This window comes from Betta splendens, chromosome 11 (assembly GCF_900634795.4).
Source record: "Betta splendens chromosome 11, fBetSpl5.4, whole genome shotgun sequence".
In the NCBI taxonomy this organism is placed as follows: Eukaryota; Metazoa; Chordata; class Actinopteri; order Anabantiformes; family Osphronemidae; genus Betta; species Betta splendens.
In genome coordinates this window covers 15,723,333-15,751,285 of record NC_040891.2, presented here as the reverse complement: position 1 = coordinate 15,751,285, position 27,953 = coordinate 15,723,333, and the positions used below count along the sequence as shown (strand labels likewise).

Here is a 27,953-nt window from a genome sequence, read left to right as displayed (position 1 = left end):
AGCCGGTGTTCTTAGGGATCCAGGCGGTGGAGCCTGACTCTTTATCTACTTTGTGCAAACGTTTAATTCCTCCCTAAATATAAGGAACGTGCATTTTGACAGAGCAACACAGTTATTAGATCAGATCATGTTCATTGTTGTTTTACACGAGCCCCTACTACGGTGCTTTTCAGATGAAAGGAATTACCGGAAGCTACGTCTTTTATTTTGAAAGCCGTCGGAAATTCACTGAAATTCCGACTGGCTTGTTTTCGGCTCTAGCTTAAAGTTCAAGTGCGAGCGCCTGGTCGCCGGAGGACCATGAGGCGGTTCGGAGCGCGGACGGCACGAACAGAGGGTGTGTGCGGCTGCTCGGAGCTTCGCCTGGCGTCTCTGCTAACTCTTACCGAGCCTTTCTCTGTCGCTGAGGACGAGTCAAGCTAGTCGGACCGAACCGGAGCAAGTTGTGTCCGAGTAAAGCGAGCAAAGCGGCGCCTGCGGTTCAACGAGCGGAACCGCAATGCTCCGGTTCTGCCTGCGAGGAGCCCTGCGAGCGGCTCCACACGCGGCACCGGCACCGGGACCGACGCCCACGGTGCCGGCAGCGCCGAGCTGCTGGATGGGGACACACGGGAGGAACGAGCCGAGGGAGCCGCTGAACTCCCCCAAGAGAGCGAAGGAGTTCATCTACCGGCTGCACCCGAACGAGAGGTCGTGTCTGCTGCGCGAGCTGCAGAGCTTCGAGTCCATAGCGATCGCTCAAGGTAAGAGAGAGGGCGGCGGCGGGTTCCGCCCACTTTAGGTCCGGACCCGAGGTTAGAGACGAAGTCTCACGTAAAGCACAGAGTTCGCCTGCTTCAATGCATGACTCTGAGCTGTGGTTTAGGACTAAAGCGCGTAGGAGCACGTGTCCCCACAGCGTTAGAGTTCACATCAATCTGCTCCATCAAACAAGTTTGATCAGAGCTGGAAGTTACGTGTGTCCGCCCCGTCACGTGACCGGACCCTCAGCGACTGTGTCGTAAAGGCGGCGGGTTCCTCGTGAGTCAGAGGGGGTGTCTGTTTTGAGTCACGAGGAAAGCGTTTCCATGTGAACCCGTCCAGAAGCAGTGACTCGTCTTATTCCGAGGCGTTAAAATCAGCTGCTGAGCAGGGTTCTAGTGTGTAACTGGATGCTTTAAGGCCTGGAACGTCCGAGCTTGGACCCGTCTGCAGCTGCTGTACTGGTGCAGGTTCTGGTGCAGGTACTGGTGCAGCTGCTGTACTGGTTCTGGTGCAGGTTCTGGTGCAGGTTCTGGTGTAGGTTCTGGTGCAGCTGCTGTACTGGTTCTGGTGCAGGTTCTGGTGCAGGTTCTGGTGTAGGTTCTGGTGCAGCTGCTGTACTGGTTCTGGTGCAGGTTCTGGTGCAGGTTCTGGTGCAGCTGCTGTACTGGTGCTGGTGCAGGTACTGGTGCAGGTACTGGTGCAGGTTCTGGTGCAGGTTCTGGTGCAGCTGCTGTACTGGTTCTGGTGCAGGTTCTGGTGCAGGTTCTGGTGCAGGTACTGGTGCAGGTACTGTACTGGTACTGGTGCAGGTTCTGGTGCAGGTTCTGGTGCAGCTGCTGTACTGGTTCTGGTGCAGGTTCTGGTGCAGGTTCTGGTGCAGGTACTGGTGCAGCTGCTGTACTGGTACTGGTGCAGGTTCTAGTGCAGGTACTGGTGCAGCTGCTGTACTGGTTCTGGTGCAGGTTCTGGTGCAGGTACTGGTGCAGGTACTGTACTGGTACTGGTGCAGGTTCTGGTGCAGGTTCTGGTGCAGCTGCTGTACTGGTTCTGGTGCAGGTTCTGGTGCAGCTGCTGTACTGGTTCTGGTGCAGGTTCTGGTGCAGGTTCTGGTGCAGCCCAGCCTCACACTGACTGTAACACTGCCTACAGCTTTGCCTCATCTGTGCTGTGCCTTCAGTCGCCTTCTCTGAATGGAACGGAAGGTGACGCGGAACCTGGATGAATTTACTCACTAATGCACATTTTAAAACGCATTTTCAGCACTGAGCCACAACATAAGGGGGGTTAATGTTAAAGAGTCCTTTCTGTTTAGAATCTTATTTAAGTGTCAGTTGTTATTGTTCAGTTGAGCCTGACAGACTTAATTATTGTGTTTCTTGTAGAAACAACTTGACGCTGTGTGTAGAAACACTAGACGTGTGGTGGTTCTGGTTATTTTTAATGAAATAGTTGATGTCGGTGTTTGAGCTGAGCTGCTCCAAATGGGTCCGGTTCCTTATTAACCTCGCTGATGTGTAGAATTTGACGTCCTGACTACTTATTCTCAGGAGGATCAAATAAATGGGTTTCAATGTAGAAACACAAAGAACTGACAGTGGAGAAGTTGGAAATTTACAAACACAAGAAGTAGTAATGTGTGAAATGAATAAATATTTTAGCTCCTGCCCTTTTCGTGCCAGTAATCAATTTAATGCAAACCTGTGTTCTGCAGAGAACTCGCGCCCTCTTGTTCTAGGTTGATGGCCTGCAGAGACCCTCCAACAGAACCGTTGCATCAGAACCCAGCTTGGTTTCTGCCACAGCTGCCGGTGTGAATGTGGCTGATTTCTCACTGATGTGTTTGTTCTGGATCTCAGTATTTTGCTGGGTTGGTTGAAAGCCAGGTATCGTCTCCTCCATCCTTTCAGCTCGTTGAGTAGCTTAGTGAGGCCCAGCGCTGGAATGCTGTTCACTAGTAAGCAGCTCCTCCCGACCCGTTCCTTCTACTGAGCTAAGAGGCTTGAGCTGGACACAATATCTGAAGCTTGTCCCTTCAGTTGAGTGTAGATCTGTGTTTTCTGAGCTGCAGGCAGATGAAAACATTCGTTACATGAAGCTCATGTGGCTGAGGAAAATGCTAAGACGCTGTTAGCTTTGGCATTTAGCATTAATTAGCATGATTAATTCTGTGTTTGCGTCATTAAATGTCCAGCTCCGTGTTTTTCCACTAAGCTGCCGACCTGTATTTTGTGGCATGTCACTGCTCCTGACGTTGTTCTAATGGTTGATGCTGTGTGAGGGTTCATGCTCATCGTTTCGTCAGGCTGCCGCTGTGTTCGTCTGGTGGGTTGGTGCATGCAGACGCGTGTCAGCTGGAGTCTTTGGAAAAGCGCAGGTCCTGCAGCTTTGACTTGGTCATTGGTTTCCCCTCAGGTGCAGTGTAACAAAGTCAGAGTCGTTTCCTGTGACGCCTCAGAGAAGACGATGCTCAGTACTATGGTCCGTCACGTCATCAAACGGGTTCAGTTTCACAACCAACTGCATAAGATCGCTCCTGAACGCATGCACCTCTGCACGACGTTTCCAGTAAACCCACCATCATGTGATGCTAATGGAGTCATTATTCAGTGTTTCCTCCCTCCCAGCTGGACGCGATGTCCCCCTGAGTCCAATTAAAACACACAGCCACAGCGTGAGTGGGCTCACGAGGACAGGTGTAACGTAAAGAGCCGTGCTCCCCACAATCACTGTTGGTTTCCTCAGTAACTGTTGATCAAAATGCCAGATTTGGTGTTTCAGGCCAAAGAGAAAACTGTCCAGAAGCTCGTGGATCAGGAATCATTGCATGTAATGAGTGAGTGAGCTCCTGCTGTTAATGTGTTTATTAACCCTGCCCTAAAAACTAGACACACCACAACAGAGGCAAAGGTCTGTGGTGGAGGTAATAATAGTAACACATGATGCAGAACAGTTGGCGACTGTTCCTGCGCTGACGGATGAAGAGCTCGTGTGGTTGGGAAGCGAGTTGAATGTTTTCTCCTTTGGACCAGAAGGTTTGTCTTTTCTTTTCAAGTGTGTGGAGAAACGTCGGTGCCAGAAAGCGACGGACCCCTGAAACGAATTCAGCAAAGCTGCAGGGAGTTAATTAGCGAGAGCTGGACTGGACCCTGTTTCATGTACCGTCTGCTGACTAGAGACAAACGCGTTAGCCGTTAGCCGCTAGCCGCTGCCTTCGCCCCTCCCTCATCCTGATGGGCTCCGAGGATGAATCAGACGACTCAGCGTTCACGTGTGTCGTTAGGAAACGGCCTCGTTTGTGTGCGACTGCTGGAGAAAGGAGTGATGACTCCGTCATCTGACTCCTCAGATGACGGTTACATGAACGGTTCAAAGGAGCGAGGGACGCAACCAACAGTGGGTGAAGGAGTTCCACACCCTCAGATGAGAACGAAGCTGGAGCAGCAGCTTGGCTGAACAGAACCAAGAAAAGAACAGCCTCCTTCGCTAAAAGTGAAGCATGGTCACTGCTTCGTCCTAATCATCCAGCCCACTCCCATCACAGACAGGCCTCCCAGTCAGAGTTCTGTGGGCCCGCCCGGTTCTGTGGGCCCGACCCGGTTCTGTGGACAGCGTGTCTGGATTCTGCTTCCTGCCAACGCCGAAGGAAGCTAAAAGTGGACGCGTGAATAGCCTTGGTTTGAGGTGGAAACAACGAATGCTGCAGGAAGTGAAATGAAGCCTCCGTGTGGTGGATTTAGGGTTGGAGCCGCTGCTGTTCCACCTCCTTCTGCTGATGGAGGATCTCCCAGCACCTTGGGCTGTAGAATCCACCAGCATGTGTTTGAGTGTGGCCTCCACCTCCTCTGCCTGATGTTCGGCACATACGAGCTTGTCAACCAGCGTCAGCAGGTTGTAACTGAACTGACAGCTTCGCCTCTGACTCTGCTGCTGCATAATTAATTTCTATCGTAATAAAGAATAGCTTCGAGCCTCTCTGGAAATCTTAATTTTCTGGGCTGGATTCAGTCAGCGTGAGACACGTTCGAGTGCCGTCCTTCATCACTCAGAGCTCCTTCCATCTGTGGAAGCTGACATCTGGACGTCGGAACCTGACTCCCCCTGAACTGGCAGCAGCTGATGTGGGCTTGGATCGTGCCTGCTCCCACTCCTTTGTCTGGTTCTGGCCCGTCTCCTTTGAGAGGTGATGTGATTCAGTGCCGTGTGCTCTGGTTATTCAGCAGCGTCACTGAGGCTTTTCTTCAGACCAACATGTCGCATGTGCAGGTTCCCTGCTGTGGTCTGCTGTGTTCTACATGCTGCTGCATATTAAAGCTGATGCAGCATATGCTGCGTCTGACTCCACACGGTCGGCCTGTGTTTGCTTTAATCACACTGTTATTATGTAGTGACAGGAGCGGCGCCGCTGCTGCACGTGTCAGATCTGTCTGTGGCTGCGTTTTCCCAGGAGTCCGTCATCACAGTGCGAAGGTTTGGTTCCCACCGATGCTCCTGTTGAAAGGAGCTGCAGACTGTTCTCAGCTGCTGGACTCTTTCACACAACACGTCCTGAGGGGGTGTTTGCTCACATTGTGACGTTGGTAACTGCTTTTCTGTGGTTGGAGCCGGTCCCACGTCTCAGTGAGGCAGACGTTGGTTCAGCATCGTCTTCCATTCCTCACGTCTAAAATAGATGTTGACCTTTCCCCCTCGACCGGACACACACACACGTACAGTACACACACAGACACACACGTACAGTGTGAACACACACACACACACGTACAGTGTGAACACACACACACACACGTACAGTGTGAACACACACACACACGTACAGTGTGAACACATACACACACACACACACACGTACAGTGTGAACACACACACACACACACACACACACACACACACACACACACACACACACACACACACACGTACAGTGTGAACACACACACACACACACACGTACAGTGTGAACACACACGTACAGTAAATGACGTCTCAGCAGATGGAACCTTTGCTGTGATTAAGCGCTTCTCGTGGCTGGTTCTGAAGAACCCGGTCTGCTCCACTGACCCACCTGAGTGCTCCTCAGGGAGAGGAGGGGACGTGAACAGACCGATGAGACCCTGAGGGTTCATCCAGGACGGCTCCTGCTCCTCCTCCTCCTGCTCATGCTTCTATTGCGTTTGTATTTTAGCAGCAGATCTTCTCATATTCGTGTCCTTCTTTTGTCAAACCTGCACTCGCGGCTCCTCTTTGTAGCAGCTTCTACTTCCTGTTTGGGACGGAGCACTTAGGAATCAGCTGTTTGTCCGTCTGATGGATCTAAATGCAGCCTCCTCATGTTTCCTGCTGCTCCTCGGGGAAGCGTCTCCTACACGTTGTAGCCGACTGTATTTGCTCCTTAGCAGCTTTTTGGCCTCTTTTGAGGATCGGTCCACTACTAAACACAGTTATTATTGCTGCTCTTGCCCTGAATCGGCCTGATATCAGGTTTCTGTTTGTGTGAAGGTTTTTAATCTTGGCTTCTGGTTTTGATGACAGCGTTTACAGCTCCATCAGCCGTTGGTGCGGGTCGTGTGTGAAATGAATCAACGGCCATGTTCATTCATCTGTGGTTTTAGCTGATGATGGTCTTTGGACCATCTGTGGGGCCGCGGCTTCACTTACGCTGCTTGTGATGTCCAGCTGTGATGAGTCAAACCTCAGCACCTTAGCAACGTCTCCACGTTGTTCTGTTCTCAGAGACCCTGGAGCCGTCGCCGCCGACCGCCGCCCAGATCAGATACGGTGAGAGATCGTAAGACTCGGACACACGTGACACATGAATACCTGCCTTTTCATTCGCCATCAAGTACAAGTACTGTGTTTTTTTTTATACTGTGGCTTTAGGGACTTTCACCTACTGTAGTGATGATTGTTGAGTCGTCTGTAAAATGTTTGAACCTTGTTTGCAGTTTTGTTCCACAACGCCATCCCCTTCGTTGGATTTGGTTTCCTCGACAACGCCATCATGATCGCAGCAGTAAGTGAGGCTCAGTCCACCGGAGCCACGTGCTTGTGGGTCGATCCTGTCCCGTTCCTGGTCCTGGTCCTGGTGCTGATCTGGTCTGTTGTGCTCTGCAGGGGACGCAGATCGAGCTGTCCATCGGGGTCACGCTGGGGATCTCCACCATGGCCGGTAGCACCTCTGTCTTACACCTTCTCTCCTCCAGCCTTCACACCAGTACAATACTAAAACCTCATCCTGGAGTCAGCTAAACGCTGAGATGTGACTCCTCTGCATGTTTTAGGTAGATTCATCACAGGATGAGGACGTTGCAGTTTGCTCCATGTGCATTTTAAAGTGTTGCTAATGAAACCAGTTGAGACTATTAAAGCTCAGTGACGCTGCAGAGGAATGTTCCTCCTCACTTTCTCACCAGCTGGAGCTGCATGGACGCTGCGTGTTTTTAACCTGGTTCTGCGGTTTATTGCAACGCTGCCGTGCTGCGTTCACATCTTTATGAAGGTGTGAACGCCATGAAGATGCTGCCGCTCGCCTTCTCCCGCTCGCCACTAGATTATTCCGTTTCCATGGTTACTTGGCTCCAGTTTCCTCTGCAAAGTGCGAATCAGAGGCTGAGGACGGCTCCGGATCAATGGCTTTGTGACGACGCAGCTTAACGTGCGTTTCCTCCACCTCTTCCTGCTCGTCGCTGTCAGAGGAATTATTCATGGCTGTCGCTGCTTTACACTAAGTGAGACTCTTATGGAGCTGCGTTTGCTGAACGTCTGTTCTTTGGTCAGTTCACACCTTTGCTCACAGACTCTCAGACAGCAGTATTAACTGTACGAGAAAATAAACTTACCATAAAAACAAAGTAAGCTTTATTTTGGAAGTAACTATTGTGCATATCTACAGCACAGCATATTCATGGGTGGCAGATGGATGGTCGATGAGGTTGCACATCGTCACTTACAGTGTAAAATCAGAGATATTGCACGTTTATAGGTTGATGATGTGGATGATATTGTGAATTACATGACAACAATGAATGAGTACACCGTGTAGTTACACATTGTGTGTCACTGCAGTGCTGTGTTGTGTGATGTCTGTGGGAGCAGTGACCTGCAGCAGCTCCTTCCTGCCTGTGGCTGTAACAGTGTGGTGCTGAAGGAGCTGCTCAGAGCCTCCGTGTGGCGCAGGGTGTGGAGGTGTTCTCCATGATGGATGCTAGTTCACCAGCATCCCTCTGTCCTCCACCTCCTCCATGGACAGAGTGCAGCCCAGGACACAGCCGGCTTTCTGAAGCCGCTTGTTGAGTCTCTTCCTGTCTCTGCCTGAACTGCCCCCAATGGAGCAAAGCTTGAATCAGCAGATCCTTTGTCCCGTTGGCTCTGCCAGTTTCACCTGCATCCGCATCCTCTCACTCTCAGTAACTTCCAGCAGACGAGCATCTGTGAACAGCTGTGGTTTCAGTGTTTTCTGTTCCAGGCTTAGAGAAGTGTTGCACATGAGAAATCAGCGCAGAAAAATCATGACCTGTCTTTGAGTTTCAAGCAGCTTCTGAGAGTAAGAAAACCTGTGATTAACCAGCGATGACAATGACTTTAAATAACCAGCAAACAAAACCCAGGAAGAGAATGTGTGAAGTGGAGAAGCCTTAGGACCAAACTTAAAGCTGTCAATCATCTATAGAGTCCTCCTTCATGCGTGGTGCTTTTCACACTCAGTCGGCCTCTTTGTGTCTTCGCAGCGGCGGCTCTGGGGAACCTGGTCTCAGATCTGGCAGGTCTCGGGTGAGCATCTGCAGAAACGTCCCCCAGGACTCTGTTCATTCAGTGAATGAGTGACCACAGCTTTTCTCTTGTTCTGCTCATTTTCATGTCGTTTGACATTAGTAAATAAGACAAATGCTAAGTCTGCTTTGCTTCTGGCCGGTGAGGAACGTTGGACTTCAGGTGCTTGTTCTCGCAGCCTTGCAGGTTACGTGGAGGCTCTGGCCTCCAGACTGGGGATGCAGGTTCCGGATCTGACGCCCAAGCAGGTGGACATGTGGCAGACCCGGCTCAGCTCCCACATGGTGAGGAGGTGTCTGGGCCGAGGGCCGCGGTGAATGCGAGCACGCCGTCACGCTCTTGTTGCTCCTGCAGGGCAAGGCCATCGGCGTGTCCATCGGCTGCATCCTGGGAATGTTCCCGCTGCTTTTCCTGGACGACGACAAGGAGAAAGACGCACAAAGCGGCAGCGAGGCGGCCTCGCGCTCCTCCTAGACAGAAGCCTCACTCACCCTCAGACTGGACCCAGCAGCGCCAAAGCACATTGACAGCGTTCACGCTTTGTGTTGCATTTTATCAGTTCTGGTTTGTTGTTGATTCCGTTTTCAGACTGATTGTTTGGTCATCGATTGGTCAAACTGCATACTCTCTCTGTAATTAGCATCAGCGGTTGAACCAGGCATCAGCTTTTAAACCTGTGCTTCCTGTTTTGTTCTGTGCGCTCTCTTGTGACGTCACAGATCTTTGACCCGCGTCTGACTGGGTCTGAGTCCGAGTCTCCCTGAACGCTGCCTCACCGGGTCACAGACGTGGAACCCAAGCTGTCGCTGTGGTGGAACGCTACCACCTGCTCCAGTGCTTCACTTTATCTCCCAACACGATTTGATCTGCTCAGCATGTTTCTCGTCACCTCAGCTTCAAAGCGTCTGGTGACGAGGTCGCGTGAGTTGTGTTGTTGTGCATCTGTCAGAAGAATAGAACCGAACCGGGTCCGCTTGTTTTAGTGTTTTGCATGACTGTAGCTCGGTCGTTTTCTTCATGGTAGTTTTTAAAAGCTGGAGCTTCAGGTGTTGATGGTGGAGCTGTTTGCGGCTGAAACACTATTTGATAAAAGATGTTTGTTTTTTTTCTACAGATATTTGTCTTTAGTTTCCAACTTTCTCTTCCATGAGCTGCTTGACTTCAATCCAGTCGCAGGTCTGATTCACGCTTTAGTTGTAGATTTTATTTTGTTGAGATTTACACACTTTATAATGAATCCAATCAAACTATGGCTTTTAATTTACTGTTGCTCTTTATTTGTGCTTCTCTCCTGCTCACATTTTCCTCCTGCACATATTGAAGGTGCTTTTTTTGTAACCGTAGTGAATCTAGTGGATTATTTCCATGGGCTGTGTCCAAAGTTGCTCCCACACAGATTCTCACTGTTTTCTTATCACTTCACTTAAATTATATTTACATCCTCTGCATTCTTCGTTGCATCGTTAGTGAATGTAACTAATGTAAACGAATCACAGAATTTTGACTGTTGTACCAGTAAACACACTAACACATGTTTGTTTGCAATAACTAAGATTATTAATAGACAGGAATGCTGTTGGTTGGTTTGTTTATGATGTGCTACATATTATAATGTAACAGGTGAGATTGATGGAGAGATTTTGGGCACAGCCAACAGATCATTTTCCATAAAACCTTGCAGCTATTTTTTATTTGTATTTGTTCACTGCACTAGTAAATTACAGGAGAACAGAGAACAACTTTCTTTTAATAGGTTTTTAAGTTTTCAAAAGTTGATGAAAGGTTTGTAATCAGACGTGGAAAAGATGTGATTGTTTTAGATCCTGGCTCATTTGCTGTAGGAGACAAATCAAATGGATTGAACCTTGGTTCAGTCCGTCTGTATTCTAATGAGTGTTTGGAAACAGATTGAAGTTTGTTGTTGGATTAGTTGTGAAAGCTTTGAGGGAGTGGTGTTTATTTTGCCTGACTCAGTAGATTATTTTCAGATTAAGACGCTGGAGTCCTGCAGGAACTGGAGATGAGCCTGGATGAAGTCATAATGTCATTTCTTCCCGTATTTTCTTAGAGCATGAGTTAGTTTGTCTTCAGAAATGTGCATTGAGCAGTGTTTGCTTTATTTCCTTGGACTTGATGACACTTAATATTTTGCTGCGTGGTCAGAGGACGCTGTGCTGCCGCCCTCTAGTGGACACTCTGAGCATCTGCACTGAAACGTGTTTGTAACGTAAAACCAGTCATATTGAAGGACTGTTCGTTTGCAACTTGAATAAACTTGGGAGTGTTTACGTCTGCAGGTGCTGCTGTTCTTCACTGTCCTTTCACTTCTTTAAGCTGGTGTGCCCACGAGCAAGGCAGCGAAGCTACGGTTGCTGATCTGAGCAGCATTAAGGTCAAGCATCACTTTAAACACTGTTATTGAATCCTAGATCCTCTGTGTAATGAACGAAAGGTTTAAATTCATCTGTTACCTTTATCATAATTCAGTATTTGGGTTTCATTTTTGATTAGTCGTCGATTTATGAGCATCAGAGTAAATTATTCTTTTGAGTTCAGTTAAGTCAGATCTATTAAACCACGTATTTTCACATCAACACTGGACAAATGACTATAACATTTAATATTCAGCTTTTGTTCTATCACCTGTAAAAGTGTTGCAGCTGCTTCATTTAAAATCCTTCAGCTTTAAATCACCTGTCAGGTTTGTGGCGGCTTCAATCGAGCTGAAATGTCCTACACTGTCCTTTATAGATCAAACGTCACTAAATGATTGCTTCAGCAGCTATTTTATTTTAAGAATTGTCTGTTTAACGTCACTACGTATGTACGTGTAAATGACCTTACAAAGAAGCAGACCACAGCGATGCACATCGTATGCTACGGTTTTATTATTCAGCCTAAACAGTTGGTACAGACATAGAAATAGACACGAGACGAGAAGTGAACATGAAACTGACTGCACCACAGACCGCCTGCGGGGTGAGTGTTAGACCTCACCATCCTACGTGTCCCTGAAGCAGTCACTGGCCTAGAAACACGTCACAGGTCCAGAGCGCTCCACGCAATAAGACCTCAAGGGTTCAGGAGACGGAAGTAGAAACCCACAGGTCCATCTTTAGCCTTTTAACGAGGGTTCTAGATTGTCTGCTACCAATAACTGATTATTAGCATCGCTCACATCATCGATGGCTCACATTCACGTCACAGAGGCCACAGGTTCGAACGTTCGGCTTCACACGCTTGTTATCGCATCAGCTACATGATTGTGTTCGATGCCCTGCACTGGAAATGACAGTCAACACACAACTGGACAGGCTTCAATCATCACACAGGAGAGGGCGGCAGTGTCCAACGGTTCTGGTCCAGTACAAAAGAGGTATTAAATCTTTGCTCAACTAAAAATACAACATGCATAATTAAATACTAGTTTTATTGGTTAAATGAGTAAAGCTCTGTGGCCTTTAGCTCGTGACAGTTTGTGTCTACGACCTTTTACTCGGTTACATACAAACACTTTTCTTAGTGTTGTCTCGTGTTATGTTCGAGGACTATGGGACATTTGGCTTTTTCATGCTCCTGAGCAGAGGAGGTTTCTGGGCTGTGACTAGTTATAGTTATTGATCACTGATTATTGAGTCCAAAACCCAAACATGTTACGTTTACCATCACAACAGACTGAGGAAATATCCAGAATAGATGGACTAGTCAGTAATCAGATTATTAACCAATCACCTGCTCCAGTAAACAGCTGCTCCTCATCGAGTCCTTGTTAGTTTCCCATAGTTGCTTTTGCCGTTTACTACCAGCGTACACGCGTCCCGATGACTAATCTAATGACTGTGTCAGTTCTGCTCGACCAAACGTCAGCATCATGCAGATCAAGCGAACGCATCTTTACTTCAATGTTCTACCCTAAAACAATACTGGTCTTATTAAGTTTACATGTTTTTATAAACTGGTTCTTTGTTTGCATTTCAAGTTTAAATGTAGCTTTTGGCACCTTCATTGGGACGACAGGCGATGACAGGCACGGAAGAAGAGCCTGAAAAACAAACGGTACAAACATCCCAATATAAATATGTACATTCATAAGTTCATCTTACTTCCTCTGCCGTCGTCGTCTCAACACTGCTGTCTGTTCCTCCTCCTCTGGGGAAGTTGCCCGAGGACCTGATCTGAGCCTTAACCGTCCTTTTGACGTCCCTTTCCTCACGTTCATGCAGGATAAAACGAAGCCTGGACGCATGTTTTTGATTCTTCAGCACTTAAACCTGCCACTTCTTTCTGCTGATGTTGAATATTAAGCAATGCTGACTCTCTAAATCTGAATGTACATTTCCAAAGCAGGCCTGGATCAGAGTCTGTGGGCAACTTCCTCCAGTCCTCGCCTCGCGCTCGCCTCCGTGCGGCCGGGGTCTGTCTTAGTGAATGTGTGGAGCCGAACGGTCGGCGGTGGTCGTCTTCCTGAGCCTCACGCCTCGTCTGATGGCCACCAGGTAGTCTTCCACCTCCGAGTGCTCGCTCTCCTCCAGGAGCTCCGGCAGAGGCCGGCGCTCCCGCTCCACCGTGCGGCCTCCGGGCTGCGGGGGGGGGGTGGGAGGCTCGGCCCCCGGGCACGCGTGCTGCGCTGGAGACGAGTGCGTCGTGGGACTGAGCGGCGTCCGTGGAGCGCCGCCGTCCTCGGACATGGCTTTGCTGGGAAAACCGGGGTGTTCGGGGACCGTGGGCGTCTTCACTGGGATCATGGGAGGCTTGATGGGGATGGGCCCCAAGCTCAGGCCCCCCGAGGGTCGCCGCAGGTTGGGCTTGGAGGACGGCGTGCGGCGGATGGTGGCGACGCCCGGGGGGGCGGCGGCGGCGGCGCCGGAGGGCAGCCCCGCTGTGGACGCAGGGCGCTTGGACTGGAACATGCGGCGGTAGGACTGGCTGACGTCGCTGTTCCTGGGGATGGTGCAGGATTTATCAAAGTCGGACGCCGGCTGCTCACCGTCCTGCTCCGTTCCCACAGAGTAGCAGTCGCAGTCGGATGCTGGGGGGAGGAAGAACAGTGAGTCACCGGCAGAGCCGGGCCGTCGGCGCCGGGCGCGGCCCACGTGTGCGTGCACCTTGTGAGGGGATGGTGTCCTCGGAGCAGCAGGGCGTGTTGGTCTGGCTGCTGTAGCCGCTGGAGCCCTGCAGCGAGTCCCTGCTGGAGCCGCTGATGTCCAGCTGCAGGCCTCGGGCCAGCGCTCTGGCCAGCTCCTCGTGGGCCTCCCTGTCCTCCTGCCACGCATCACACAGGCAACGCGCTGAGTCGCGGACGAGCGGCACAGTATAATGTCTGGAACCTGTCTGACCTTGGACGCCGCCAGAGAGTGGCTTCCTCTGACCCTCGGCGCTTCCTCCCCCGGGGGCGTCAGGTCGGCGCCCTGGTGGCTGCTGGGATCTGTAGGCTCTCTCCTCTCCCTGCTCCTCCTCAGGGTGTTGATCATTGGCTGGTCATACGGACCCGGTTTGGCCCAGTCCTACACAAAGGAATGACTTTAACATTTTAATTGGCATTACATTAAAGCAGTAATGTGGTCACACTTGGCAGGGAAGTATTGCTGCTTCTGATCCTTCATTGTGAGAAATGTGTCTGAATCATTTGATGGCTGACTGATATGGAATGAGATGTGGTGTTTGGCTTCAGAGAGACACGAGAGGAGGACATCAGGGTCAAACCTTCCAGGACGGGACTCTGGAGGACGGGAGCACTGAGGGGCTCAGGGGTGACAGCTCTCCTGATTGGCCGGAGCCTGGACCAGACCAGGGCCACGTGGGAAAGTCGGGCGAGTAGGAGGGTGAGGAGATGGGGGAGGCGGTGGAGTAGGTGAAGAATGGAGGGTGGAGGTGGGTGTCTGCTCCGTGCAGACAGAGGGAAGCATGATGGGCAGAACCATTTGAAGGCTGAAGGCCAGTGGATGAGGGAGAGGCAGAAAACAAAGATTAGTGAAAGAGGCTGTGACTGATATGAAAACAGGAAAAGGGTTGTATTTGTGCAGGAGGAGCTTTAATGAAAGTACACGTGACTGTCTGATTAAAGCAAAGGAAGGAGACATCGTCTACAGGTTTCATCTATGTAGACTCTGAACCTGTTGCTCTGTTACATTACATCAACGTCATGCAGGCAGAAGCTCTAAAGGGATGTTTCCCATCACCTGTGAGGAAGAGGAGGAGCAGCAAGGCTCCTCGTTGACACACTGAGGAGATGAAGACGCGACACTCAGCTGCAGCAGAGCCATGCACAGTTCACACACAAGCAGTTCACAGGAAGCCAAGGCCGGAAACACACAAAGCAGAAGCTCGTAAACGTCAGATGAAGCTGAAGTGATGACGTCTAAACATCATTTCATTCAATGACTAAACCATGAAAATGGAACCGCTGCACAGAGCAGAAGCTGCTCATTTAATTAGGGCTGAAACAACGAATCGATGAGAATCGATCACGGAAATGACCGATAAAGATTTTCTGTTATCGATTAGTTGGGCTGCTCGTTTGGGACCAAGCGTCAGAATATGAACATTAAAAATTAAACAAAGACAACTTTAAGTTATGCAAAGTTCGACCTGTGGCTTGTAAATACTACAGCGACACACGAGCAGAAGCAGAAAAGAAGAAGAAAAGAAAGCGTCCCGGATGCAGCAGTGGACACAAACGCTGTGTTTCCATCACACGAAGAAGCTGCTGCGTGAAGTTCCTTCATGTGTCTGTGTAGAGATGATCTCAACCAGCTGTGATGAACGGCGCAGCATTAAGGTTTCACGGCATGTTTTAGCGGTCGTCACTCCTCAGAGCCTGAAGGTTACGTGATCTCCTGTCTGCGTGGGTTTTCTCCCAGTCAGGTTAATGGAGAAAACCCAAGCTTGCTTTGTTTATTCATATGTTAGATATTTTATTGGATTTAAATTAAAATTAAACATGTTTAATTTGAGATTTAAAGAGTCACTTTGACTTTGAATTGATAATATAAATAATTGTTAGTTAGAGCCCTACAGTCAATAATTATAATGTCTAATCAATAAACGTTTCTTGTTTTCACGTACTAACATTTAGTCACACACCAGCTGAGCCAGATGTTCAGTCTCTAATGGAACATTTCACCTGTGAGGTGTCTGGGGGCATCGGTGATGGAGATTTGGACTGGAAGGCGTCCTGGGAGATGAAGCCAGAGTCATGGGAGGAGACCGAGGACAGGCGGGCAGGAGTCTGCTGGGGCAGCACGGAGGAGGAGGAGGCGCGGAAGCGGAAATGGGAGGTAGGGGAGTGGCAGTGGGAGCCGCTGGAGCGAGAGTCGCTGCTGTTCACGCTGTTCAAGCTGCTGCAGGGCAGAAAGAGGAGAAGAAGAGAGCAGTCAGACAGGAAGTTAAAGCCAGCTCTGTTTAAACAGCAAGAACTGAATGTGTTAGAACTCCTTTTAAGCACATACAGATACAGTGTACAGTGTGTGTGTGTGTGTGTGTGTGTGTGTGTGTGTGTGTGTGTGTGTGTGTGTGTGTGTGTGTGTGTGTGTGTGTGTGTGTGTGTGTGTGCTCAGATTGAGTGAGACATGAAAGCCCACCTGCACATGCTGGACTTCCTGGACACAGTGGTGCTGGGGGACGAGGGGGGCGTCTGGTACGACCAGGTGCACTCGGAGCTCTTCAGGTCTACAATCACCTGGAAGCAGAGGAACCTTTGAGGTTGAGTTGACAGCGTGAACCAAGCAACACTGAACAGAGGCTGGAAACGGTTGGCTCTGCTGTTATGTGAGTGGATGGTTTTGTGTCTGCGTCAGGATGAACGGATGACGTAATGTGGTAGAAAGTGACACTGATGAAGAACATGTGTGTTTGTTCCGCAGCACCTGCTCGCTGGAGGCGGGCAGCTTGTGTGGGTCCATGGTGAGCGCCTTCAGGTCATCGGTCAGAGTCTGCAGGTGAGTGATCTCCCCCAGCATGGACATCTCCTCCTCCTGACACACAAACATCCATCACAGCTGCTGCATAGTTCAGTCAACGTGCGTCTCTTCAACGGCGCCACTCACCACCACGGGCCTCAGCATGGACACGAAGCAGCAGAAGCGGCTCCGCTCCTCCACCAGCGCCTTCCTCACCGCCTGCTTCTCCGCCTCCTCCAGCAGCAGGTACCGGTCGCTCACGTCCTGCATGGCGCTGTCCAGCTGCGGCTGCAGGTCGCCGCGCCCTGCACGCAGAGAGGAGGAGGGGATTAGCGTTCACCTCCAGACTGGGCGTTCACAGCCATGAGGTCATACAGGCCACCGTGAGGACGGTGTGGATGCAGGTCCAGGCTCCCGGTGCTGCTCAGAACACACAAACATGCAATTGAAGGTCCTGATCGCTGCAGCAGGTCCAGATGGACTGGGGTTTAGCTGCGTCTCTGAAGGGAATGTCTGGTTTCCCACAGACTCTGAGACACCAGAAGGCTACGGACCACAGTCCCCACATCTCTCCTTCCTCCTGCACAGCCTCCTGTCTCTAAGCACAGAATGTTACTGTAAACCACACGCTGGTCAGTCAAGGGATGTATCGCTGTCATTAGGGTGGAACTGATCTAAGTGCATCAGCAGACAGCGTTTCTGTCCTGTGCCTCGTGTTTCTACTGGTTGAGGAGTCGCCTCCATCTCCTTCCATGTTCCCGTCTCTCATTACTTTGGTTTCATTGCTTCCCACTCACAGCACAGCACAGCACGGGGAGTTCCCTCTCGCTCCGTAATAAAAGGCCGACGAGCAGAGTGGCCCGACCACGTCTGGTTCCTCTGGGTTCAGCCGGGCTCCTCTTCACTTTGGCTTAGAGGCTCAATAGAGCTCTTTGTCGGCTCGTTTCATTCAATGACTCAGACTGAATCTGCTGCTTCTGAAGCAGAGAAGCTGTTTTGTGTTTGGGTTCTGCAAGAACCACCAACTACAGCTGCTTAACACAGCTCAGTGTTTACGTGATGTTGCATGGGTCCAGAGCCGTAGAACCAGATATTCCACCACGCTGAAGTGGTCTGGTTGCGTCACATGTTAATAAACTCTGCTCCGTGTCTGAGTCACAGACACATTCAAAGCATGTGGGAACATCCTTCAGGCTGGACACTAATGCAAAGATGCTACAACAATCACACATGAAACACTGTGGAAATAACTCACCAAAGACGTCGGCTGCCGCGAGCACAGTTCCATGGGAACCGCAACAAAGCAAAGAGGAGAGGGGGAAAACACACATTAATGCGTAACCCCCACATTTCTGCACGCAGTCACACCCTTTAAATACCCACCACACCACTAAGAGTTTAATTACAGCGCTGCTGGAGACGCTGCACATTACCCACCTTTCTTTGCCTTCTTCTGCAGCTTCAGAGTGTCTGACGACCGCTTCTTGATCTCCTGACGCGCCTTCTTGTACTCTGCAGGGAAACAAGGAGCAGGTGAGGTGTTTGTGGTCGGCCGCTCCAGGACGCGGAGCGCAGACGAGCCGCGGCCGCGGCGCCGGTACCTTTGGCGTGGTCTTTGTCCAGAGCGTTGGCCACTCGCTTCCACTCCTCCATCTGCTCCTGCAGAGGGTTGATCAGACAGTCCAGGAACACCCTGGAAGAACACACACACACACACACGTGTGACGCTGCTCACAGCTAAAGGGTGGAGGCAGAACCGCAGGTCAACTCACATGGAGAACTGGCGCAGTTTGGCCTCGATGCTGCGATGCCTCATGCACATCCTGGTCAGAGCCGAGCCGATGTCCCTCGTTCCTCCTGGAAGCAAAGCCACAGTCTGTTTCTCAGAGGTCAGAGGTCACAGCACGACCCACACGCCAGCGGCGGAGTCTCAGCAGCCTTGCTCAAGGACACTCCGGCAGAGGCTCCACGGGCGGCACAAGGAGCCAGATGGTCGTCCTCGCGCCCTCCTGGGAAGTTGAGCCTCACACAGACGAGCGTGGGACATTTGAACAGGTTTGTCTCTTATCCCGGGGGGTGAGGGGGGTGAGGGGGGCACCGCATTGCACCACACACCCCCTCCCTCCTTCACTCCTTCATCCTCATCCATTACACTCAGCTTTAACTGAACATACAGGTGATGCTGGAAAAACATGTATGACATAGTCTAATTACATGCAAAACAAGATAGTTGTGATTTGTCCTAATTGAGAATATTATGGTTCACAGCTCATGAAAACCCTCAGAATCTCAGAAAAGGTTCAATAATAATAATAAAAAAAGGAAAAGGTTCAATAATCCAATTGTAATTATGGCAAATCACTGTTTGAAATATCTTGCTTTGCATGTAATGAGTCTATCTCATATTACTTTCAGCTTTTAAGGTGCATACTGAAATAAATGAGGTTTTTACGCTGTTGTAATTTTTCGACTTTAAGCTTTGTTTGAGTCAAAGCTGAACATCTGAAATGGACAAAGTGCAGGATTCATGGAGCTTCCAGAAACACTGAACCGCCACAGAACTACACGATCTGTGAAGCACCGAGGCTGCGGAGGATCCGCTTTCAGGAGCCACTCGGTTCCTCCAGATTAGTTTTACAGACGCTGTAAAAAGCCCTCGTGACGAGTCGCAGCTCAGAAACTCGAGCTTCAAACTGAGCAGAGATGCAGCGAGAGACGAAGCAAAGTCTGATGTAATGTGGATTAAAGAGTGTGTGTGTGAGAGCGTGTTTGTGCGTGTTAGCGTGCGTGATTGTGCATGCGTGTTAACGCGCGTGTGTGTGTTTGAGTGTGTCTGTGCATGTTAGCGTGTTTGTGCGTGCGTGTTTGTGCGTGCGTGTTTGTGTGCGTGCGTGCGTGCGTTTGTGCGTGCGTGTTTGTGCGTGCGTGCGTGTTTGTGTGCGTGCGTGTTTGTGCACCCAGCCTCAGTCGACCCATTTACTGGGTCAGAGCCGTGTCCCTGTCTGAGCTGCCGCTCGGCCTCCGGGCGACAACAATCAGTCTCAGAATGTGTCAGGACAAATCAGGAAACAGGCAGAAGTCCAGAGAATCCGACGGTGAGCTCACGGAGCGCCACCTTCTCTGTGCGTCCGTGGGATTAAACTACCGTCGGCGCTGAACCAGCGCAAGCATCCGGAGCGTTTTCCAGCCTCGGTGCCACACTGGGAACAGTGGGGGACCTGGAATCTAAACCCGTCTCCCTCCGTCCAACTGGGACGTGAGCGCAGCCGTCACATTCCCAGTGGAGCTGGTGGAACTGGGCTGAGGAAGCGGAGCAGCTGAAGGCGCAGTGACCCAGTGGGACGGGCAGTAAATCACCTGGAGGCCGCGCGGGGAAGGCTATTTTTGAGCAACTGGAGCATGAGCAGGAAAAGAAACTGCTTGGATCCCATCAGATGATGGTCAGTGTTGCTGATGGTTGCATCAGGCAGCCTCTCTCTCCACGTACAGTCAGGGTCACTTCACCACCGGAACCACTGGAGTCGATCCCTTTTAATGCTGCAGGTCCAGAGTCCCAGGACTCAAACCGACACCTTGTGACACCGGTCACTGGGCCGGGCTTCCAGCGAGCAGAATTCCCCGGGTCGCTCGGGGGTCGTGCGGTTCTGGAATGCCACGCGCTGCAGCAGAGGGGAGCGGTCCAGCGATGCGTCACATGCCTTCTGCAGGAGTGTTACGATGGGCTCTTAATAGTCCTGGGAATTCCTCCGCTCTCCGGTTGCAGCCAGGCTGCGGCCCAGGGCTCGGCTTAGAGCTTCTACCTGCCCTTCAGCACTTTCAGGGTCTGAAGGAGGCGAGGTCCACTGTGCTCCTGGGGAGCGGATGGGTCGTCGCCTTCTCAGAACCTGCACTGAACTGTAAAAAGTCACGCTAAATAAAAGCGCCACCATCATCAAAGCTTCAGCTCTTTGCAGCGTCAGCAGCTCCTCTTGAGGCCTTTACACAGCGGCTCAGTGGAAACGAGGCCCCCACAGAAAGAGCTCTGATACCAGACGCTCTTCAGTCAGTGGAACTGCAGCTGAAGAAGCGAGGAGCTGAGACGAACCAAAGGCTCCTGCGCCGCTGCTCCTCCGTCGCTCCTCCTCCGTTGCTCCTCCTCTTCCTCTTCCTCCGCCAACGTTCCTCCACCTCCACTTCTCCGCCGCTCCTTCTCCTCCTCCGCCGCTCCTTCTCCTCCTCCGCCGCCGCCACAGCTCCACTCGGATCCATCACAGGAGCCGCCGGTCGCTGAAGGTCACCAGCGGCAGGGCATCCGTCAGCACCTGGCCCTCCATCAGCACCTTGCCCTCCGGTCGATATGTAAATGAGCAGCTCAGGTACTGCAGAGTCCATGTCTCTAGCCTGATGGAGCAACGCTGAAATATTTAGCAGCCGTTCAACCTTTACAAGCAGCTGCGAGCTCCTGGGGGTCGAACGCTCCAGGTTTCTGGTGGCTGGTCCTCGATTTTCAGCTTTCGTGTCATTTAAACTCTTTTTAATCGTGAAAAAACCCAAATTGTTGTTCCAACATGGGTCAGACCCATCTCTGCTCCTCTCACCTCCAGCGTCTCCTTGCACTAACGAGGAGCACAGAAGAGACCACACGGCCTCACCTGCTGAGCTCCTTTAATAATTCAAAGCTGCTTCTCACACTCAGCTACTGGATTTCAACAGGATTCATCTGCTTCTGGCAGGAATTCATTTGTTTTCCAGGTTCAATCAACAAAAATTCCTGCTTCAAGGTTCCGGCTTTGGTTCATCTGCAGCTACACGCTGCTCTACGTGGCTGCTTGCTCAGAGGTTCTGCTGCAACACTCTGCCTGAGTACAGGTGACAGCTGACGTCTATGTGTCAGGCTTCACACACTGAACCGAACAGAACCTCACTGGACCGGCCACAGGCAGAAGCTCGCTGTTTGGACACTGCAGAAATGACATCACCGACTAAGCTGCTGCCAACAGAGACCATCTGCTGAAGACACGGAGCAGCAGCATCCACAGGGATTCACCTCGCCACCGTCACGGCACAGACTGGCGCTGCCTGAAGACCCAACACAAACGGGCCATACCGGGTCGACCCCTGGCTGCCAACGTCAGCACTCTCCATCCGCTCCAAGAAGCATTTTATACCTTTTGTGTGGCATTTTTAAGCTGCAGTCTCTGAGGCTTGTGGGTAATGTAGTGTCAACGCACAGACTGATGCAATAAAGCACAGTGGTGCCATGAAACTACCCAGGAGCCTCCAGTGTCTGTCAGGACGCTTCCCATTCTGCATAACTGTGGCTTAATTACACACATCACATACGCGTCTGCAGGCAGCAGCCGTTCCCACGATCAGCAGCCTCCAGCTCCTGAACTCATCACAAACTGTGGTTGAGCTTTTCCTTCACTTCGCCACAGTCTGACTAAAAACCAACCAAGACTCACAACCCCTGGAGAATCGGCACGTATCTGCAGGAACTGGGTCCATTAAACTAGTGAGAGGTGCCTCGTGTTCTCAGATCAACTAGAGCAGCAGAGAGACAAAATGTGTCAAACATTCATTACTGCAGCTTTAAATTCTCTTAACTGGAGGAAAGCGGATATCATTTAACTCTCAGAACGTGTGTAGCAGATCTGCGTGTTGGATGTCAGTGCCCTGAACTGGTCTGACTGGGAGCGATTCCCAGCAGCTCATTCCGATGACAGGAAACCAAGAGCAGGAGTGAACGTGTCAGCTGTGAGGCAGCTCTGGTGCTGCAGCCGTAGGTCCACGTGATGCTGGCATCCGTTCGGACTGGACCAGAACCGGGCCTGGTGGGGACCGTTCTGACCAAACAACATCTGAAGTTTAAACCTTCTATGGCCCAAAAGGTGCCACCGAGCGCTCCTTCGCTGTGTTGAAAGATGGATACGTTTTGTCCGTTTTATGACGTTTGGTTAATTGAAAAGACCAAAGCCAACGAATACTGAGCTCACCACAGGAAGAAACAACCCTCCTCCGTCTTTGTCTGCTCACCACTCGTCCTCATGCCACTTATCCAGTGCTGACATACAGATGAGGCCGCTCTCCTCGCTGGCCCTGTTGTCTGTTTCCATGGTAACCATGGACCCGCACAGGTAGAGGGCAGGACACCTGCTGTGGCTCATTTCCATAGTGTGTGTGCTGAACATAATGAGGAGCCGAGACCAACGTCATCGAAGGGCAAACAAAGCACACGAGGCCACAACGTTCAGGGAACAATCAGCTGCTGCCACAGTTTCATTTGTGCTCGACTACAGACTGTAGCTTTTTATTTATTGCACCTGAAGCAGGTTCATTTGGAGTTTGCTTTCACCCACTGTTGAAACTGGGTTTTCCAGACGTCCCTCATTTTCCAGCTTCCAGTGTGATCCCAAATCTGATCCTGCGGCGCGTTTCCTACCTGCTCAGCGAGCCTGGCTGTGCACAGCAGGGGTCCAGACCTCAGCTGGCTCCTCTGGACATCCACAGCAGAGGTTGGTTATTGTGTGAATGTGGGGTTTTACATTGCGACTGCATAGAAACTAGCTGACGGTCCGATGGCCAAACAAAACAGCAAGGTCCTGATGCTGCAGCGATCTCCATCCTGTTGCCATGACCACCAGCAGGACATGACAGCCTCTCCTGCCTCCCCTCCCGCCACCATCTGCCCTCCACTTTCTCCTCGTGAGCTCTTTCTGTTGCATCTTCTTCCCTGCGTCCTCCCATCTCTCAGATCATCTACAGCCGAATCGCTGAATTAAAGGTCTTCACTATGGTATTTTCAGGATAGGGACATGAGCGGCATTGAGGTTTCCTACATCATCACGGGAACGATGGGCAGGCCTTGATCTCTCTGCTTTTGGACTCTCCAGACTTGACTCCACACACCTGTAACTGTCCTAACAGCAGCTAGGACAAACCAGTAATTGTGCAGAGCACCAGGTGCACACGCTTTCATGCATCACAGAGCGCCCGCAGCAGCAGCAGCAGCAGCAGCAGCCGACCAGAATGAGCTCTACTGATGCTACGCTGACGAAGACCACGCTCATCCTGCGCCAGTGGCCGAATCAACCGATCAACGACGGCAGCTTCACAGAAATAACAACCGAGTTCACCAGCGTTAGAGGAAGGAAAGCTGCCTCAAATTCAGATTTCCCATTTCAGAGAGGCGAGAGGAAAGAACGTCTTCAAATTCACTGAGTAAAAGACATCTGTCCATGTACAGCTACAGGAGACACACACGCACACACACACGCACACGCACACACACACACACGCACGCACGCGCGCGCGCGCGCGCGCGCGCACGCACGCACGCACGCACACACACACACACACACACACACACACACACACACACACCCACACACACACACACACACACACACACACACACACACACACACACACACACACACACACACACACACACACACACACACACACACACACACACACACCTCACCTCGGCTGTTTGTCGCCAGGTCGGCCACTTTCTGGAAGGCGTCCAGGAAAGCTGCTACAGCCACAACCGTCGTCCTGGGAGACACAGACCAACGTTAGACAACAGTCACCAAGTCACTGACCGTGACGTCAGGGTTGAAGTTTGAAGGTTCATCCGATGGTGGACGTATTCAGTAGACAGCCACGACCCCTATGACCTTTGCTCCGTCACATGGAGGAGCTGGAGGTGGCATCATGAATCTCTGCCAGCCACAGGAGTTAATGAAGGTTAATGAAGTTGTGCGTTTCTTTGTGCGACTATGTGCTTGTGGGTGGTTGATGGCTGTGAGTCAGCGTGTGAACAGATGATGCAGGGAGCCTGACATTCAAACACCTGGGGGAGGGGCTGCACAGCTGGAGGCCCAGGTGTCCGTCACTAGTGAACAGCTGTTCACTAGCTACCTACTAACAAACAACCACATAACGTCCCCGACAGGCTGTGAGCATCGCTTTACCTGAGCTGGGACTGCAGCTTGCTGGCCTTGCTGATGAAGTCATCCCACATGGGGTAACTGCCCTGAACAGGAAGGAGAAGACAAGCATGAGATTCTCAACCAAGATCCTTCAACAAACACACAAACAAACAACACTAGACACTGATCCAACATGTCAGGTCAGTGTGTGTGAGAGGAGACTCAAACCCTGACGCCCAGTCCAGCGTCTCCTCTGTGACCTGTGATCAGGTGCAGCAGCCAAATCAGAGACGGATCAATACCACCCGGTCTGTCTGGACGAAGCCAAACAAGCCCCCAGGCCAGAAAATACGACAGGTCCAATGAGCTGCAGTACGGGGTGTCAGGGTGGGTCCAGGGTGGGGTCAGGGTGGATCCAAGGTGGGGTCAGGCGGGTCCAGGGTGGGGTCAGGTGGGTCCAGGGTGGGGTCAGGGTGGATCCAAGGTGGGGTCAGGCGGGTAGAGGGTGGGGTCAGGGTGGATCCAGGGTGGAGTCAGGGTGGTTAGAGGGTGGGGTCAGGGTGGATCCAGGGTGGAGTCAGGGTGGTTAGAGGGTGGGGTCAGGGTGGGGTCTAGGGAGGTCCTGTTGCCAAGGGCAACAATAACAACCAGGACCGCTGAATCCTAATAAATAACATAATGGAGCCCATTTACAAGGCTCTGAATTTAGTGAAGCTACGTTACGTCCTGTCCCCAGATGTTGACACACTGACAAACACCATCTCTGGTTTTTAGTCCTCCCACCTCCTCAGACTGTCACAACCCAGCAGGAGAGAGGGAGGACGTACACAGACCTTCTACTTCTGAATTTACAAAACTAGTCCATCATTAAAACGCTCCTGTGCCAAAGGTCAGAATAGTTATGCCACCACTGGATTAAGGCTGTCATTTAGCAGCGGGTGGTTTCCTCCAGGGATCAATAATCTGAGCCTGTGACGACTCGCGTTGCTCTGTGCTGTGGGTGTTGGCTTCCTGCAGCATCAGGATCTTTACTCCTCTGCCTCTATGCAGCCAAGCCTGGGTGTGTTCAGTTGGAGATGCTGAGCGTCACTGCTTGGTTACCGTTGCTATGGTAACGCTGCTGCTGCTGCTGCTGCTGTTGCTGCTGCAGAACGGCTTCAGACAGAAGGATTTGTAGCGATGGGAGGATCACACGTGTGAGAGTCCTCACACAAACACACATTTGCTCTTTGTGTCTCTCACCAACACACACACACACACACACACACACACACACACACACACACACACACACACACACACACACACACACACACACACACACACACGTCCTCTGTTCTGTCTCACTCGAGGGCAGGGCCGCTGCATCCATCCGTCACCGAGGACATAAATTGTCGCCGTGGTAACAGCCAGAGGCTGCAGCTGCCTGCAGGTCCTCCAGGAATCCACGGCTCCGTGAACGACTGCACACGCTTTAAACAGACAAATTCCGTTGGTTCTTCTTTAGGCCTGATCTAATCCCATTCCTCAAACGTTGAGCCGAAAAAAGCCAAAGAAAATCAATTAATGACTCCACTTTTCATTAGCATCAGAAACAGCATCCAGTTCTCTGAACAGCCTGTGATGCTGATACTCGGCCTGTTGCTTTGGAGGCAGTGGAAGGAAGTCTAGGTTTTACCAACTGCACTGGTGACAGGTTAAATATGAAGCTTGGTCACTGGAAAGCAGGTCTTTGCTGTGTCACTGCTCTGAGTTAGAGTCATTAGTGAGTCATTAAAGGCAGAACCCGTCCACTCGGTACCGTAGCGCTGAACATTTGATTCGAGGCTCCGCCTTGTGTCAAAATAACGCCAGCACTGCTCATTGTGGCCTTTGTTGGACTTCGCCCAAACCAAGAAGTCTAAATGTTTAGACACACGAGAGGAAGACGTGGGTCAGCGTCCAGAACCACTCCAGAACCACTCCAGAACCACTCCAGAACCGAAGGGACACGCGTGGCGTCAGTCAGAAGTCAGAAGAGCGGCTCCCTCCGAGACGGACGGTCACATTAGCTCCTCCTCATGACAAACCTGGACGTCTGCGCCACGAAGCCCACCTGTAAAACACAGCGCCATGGTCCAAATCCACACGGCCTCAGCTCAGTGTCCAAAGAGGAGACGACGCCATGAAGCAGCTTCCAGGCTCAGATCAGTTCCACCTAAACGGATCAGCGCTAATGTGTCTGCTCCACTAGGATCAGCACAGAGTCGTGGACGACGCTCCAGACTGGGCTTTAAATGAGCCACATGCAGCAACGAGGAGGAGGAGCAGCAGTTCGTCTGCTGCTCCTCTGGTGAATGTGCCGTCTAGAAATCACAGCTAACAAACACAGACCAAGCTCTACAGGCAGAGAAACCACACGAGTCACAGGGCAGAGACCAACTTTCACAGAACCAGAGGACGGGCCTGGGTCCAGACCACGTCCTGGTCTGGACCCGGGCCGCTTCGCTCTAATTGCTCGGCTTCGGTGCAGATGCTCTCTCATCAGAACAGCACGAATCATTTTACCATGAGCTTGTTTGCGCTCAGACCTTCTGAAGCTACTTACAGCGCCTTCAGGACGGGACTGGACCGAGCTCGGAATCACCCAGAACCACCTCCTGCTTTGGGCCGGACCAAGTGGGCAGCACAAGGATGTGGCACCAGAAGACCATGACCGCCAGCGGGTCTGGTTCTGGCCAGCTGGGCCCACTGGGCTGAAAAAGCTCACTTTGTGGAATGTGTTCAACAGCGTTTGATGTTGCTCTGCATCTTAATTCATCTTTGAACACTTTAACTGTCGTTTCAAAGTTGAAGCTACGATGAATAAAACGTAAGATTAGCTTTGATGTTGTGTCTTTTGTCTCTAAATGGCAACAGGTTGGTGAAGCTCCACCACCTGTCAGACACAGAAGAAACCAAAGGGTGGTTTAATAAAAACCTTCATCCACCTGAACGATGCAGTCACTGCTAGAAGCCACAGCAGGAAAACCTCAGGCCGGAGCTGGAATCAGCATTCGAAGATGAGCTCTGACAGAAACGTCAAATCCTGATTTTTGCCTGGAAACTGACACCTGAGACATCAGTCAATTCCGGCTCTGCAGTAAAACCAGAACCGGTCCAGTGCCTGAAGGCTCGGTGTCTTCCTGGACTCATCTCCTGCAGTGTCCTGGGGCTGTTTGTAGCGGCCTGGTTCCGCAAAACACGGCCGGAACCGAACACACCCACTCCCTCCCTCCCTCTCTGTATAATTAGCAAATCAATGACGACGCCTGGAAATCTCCAATAAAGGCCCCATAACACGTCTGCCTGGATCCGAGGAGGCGGCGCCAGCTGACATTAACACTGAGTTAATCACAGATTGGACAAAAGATAATAATAATAACAACAGCAACAATAAGGAGCCTGCGTGTTACCTTCATGTCTCCGATGACAGTCTGGAAAAGCCCCCCCAGCGCGCTGCACTCCCTCTCCATCACCGTCTCCATGCTCAGCGGCGTACGGATGATCACAAAGAGGCGCAGTCACCCGGAGCCTCAGGAGTCCATAAACCAAGCGAACGAGGACTGAAAGCTCGGTGCTGGTGCTGCTTCTGCGGAGAGCGCTCAGA

The 27,953-nt window shown here is 51.3% G+C and overlaps 2 protein-coding genes across 8 annotated transcripts; one reads left to right on the top strand and one right to left on the bottom strand.

Annotated features, from left to right (window-relative positions):
* Positions 1 to 213: 213 nt before the first annotated feature.
* On the top strand, positions 214 to 10,803 carry tmem65 (transmembrane protein 65). 2 transcript variants are annotated; one of them, XR_003787615.3, is made up of 8 exons: positions 214 to 743; positions 6,475 to 6,519; positions 6,687 to 6,754; positions 6,856 to 6,910; positions 8,469 to 8,511; positions 8,690 to 8,795; positions 8,866 to 9,075; positions 9,231 to 10,803. XR_003787615.3 is itself a non-coding variant. In XM_029167903.3 (7 exons), the coding sequence occupies exons 1-7, from the start codon at positions 500 to 502 to the stop codon at positions 8,983 to 8,985; spliced, it is 681 nt and encodes a 226-aa protein (XP_029023736.1). In that variant the 5' UTR covers positions 214 to 499; the 3' UTR covers positions 8,986 to 10,803. The 2 variants fall into 2 exon arrangements, 1 of the variants encoding a protein (XP_029023736.1); XM_029167903.3 differs by having other exon boundaries at positions 8,866 to 10,803.
* A 578-nt stretch (positions 10,804 to 11,381) lies between these two features.
* LOC114866096 (protein MTSS 1-like) lies at positions 11,382 to 27,904 on the bottom strand. 6 transcript variants are annotated; one of them, XM_029167757.3, is made up of 16 exons: positions 27,760 to 27,904; positions 24,368 to 24,429; positions 23,875 to 23,948; positions 18,182 to 18,266; positions 18,011 to 18,102; positions 17,847 to 17,921; positions 17,665 to 17,676; positions 16,557 to 16,714; positions 16,377 to 16,484; positions 16,092 to 16,189; positions 15,635 to 15,851; positions 14,691 to 14,759; positions 14,215 to 14,439; positions 13,848 to 14,015; positions 13,617 to 13,773; positions 11,382 to 13,540 (listed from the first exon to the last, which is right to left on the bottom strand). In XM_029167757.3, exons 1-16 carry the CDS (start codon positions 27,829 to 27,831, stop codon positions 12,933 to 12,935), a joined length of 2,280 nt encoding a protein of 759 aa, XP_029023590.1. In that variant the 5' UTR covers positions 27,832 to 27,904; the 3' UTR covers positions 11,382 to 12,932. The 6 variants fall into 6 exon arrangements, with proteins under 6 accessions (XP_029023590.1, XP_029023593.1, XP_029023592.1 ...); XM_029167760.3 differs by lacking the exon at positions 14,215 to 14,439; XM_029167759.3 differs by lacking the exon at positions 14,691 to 14,759.
* Between the last annotated feature and the right edge of the window lie 49 nt (positions 27,905 to 27,953).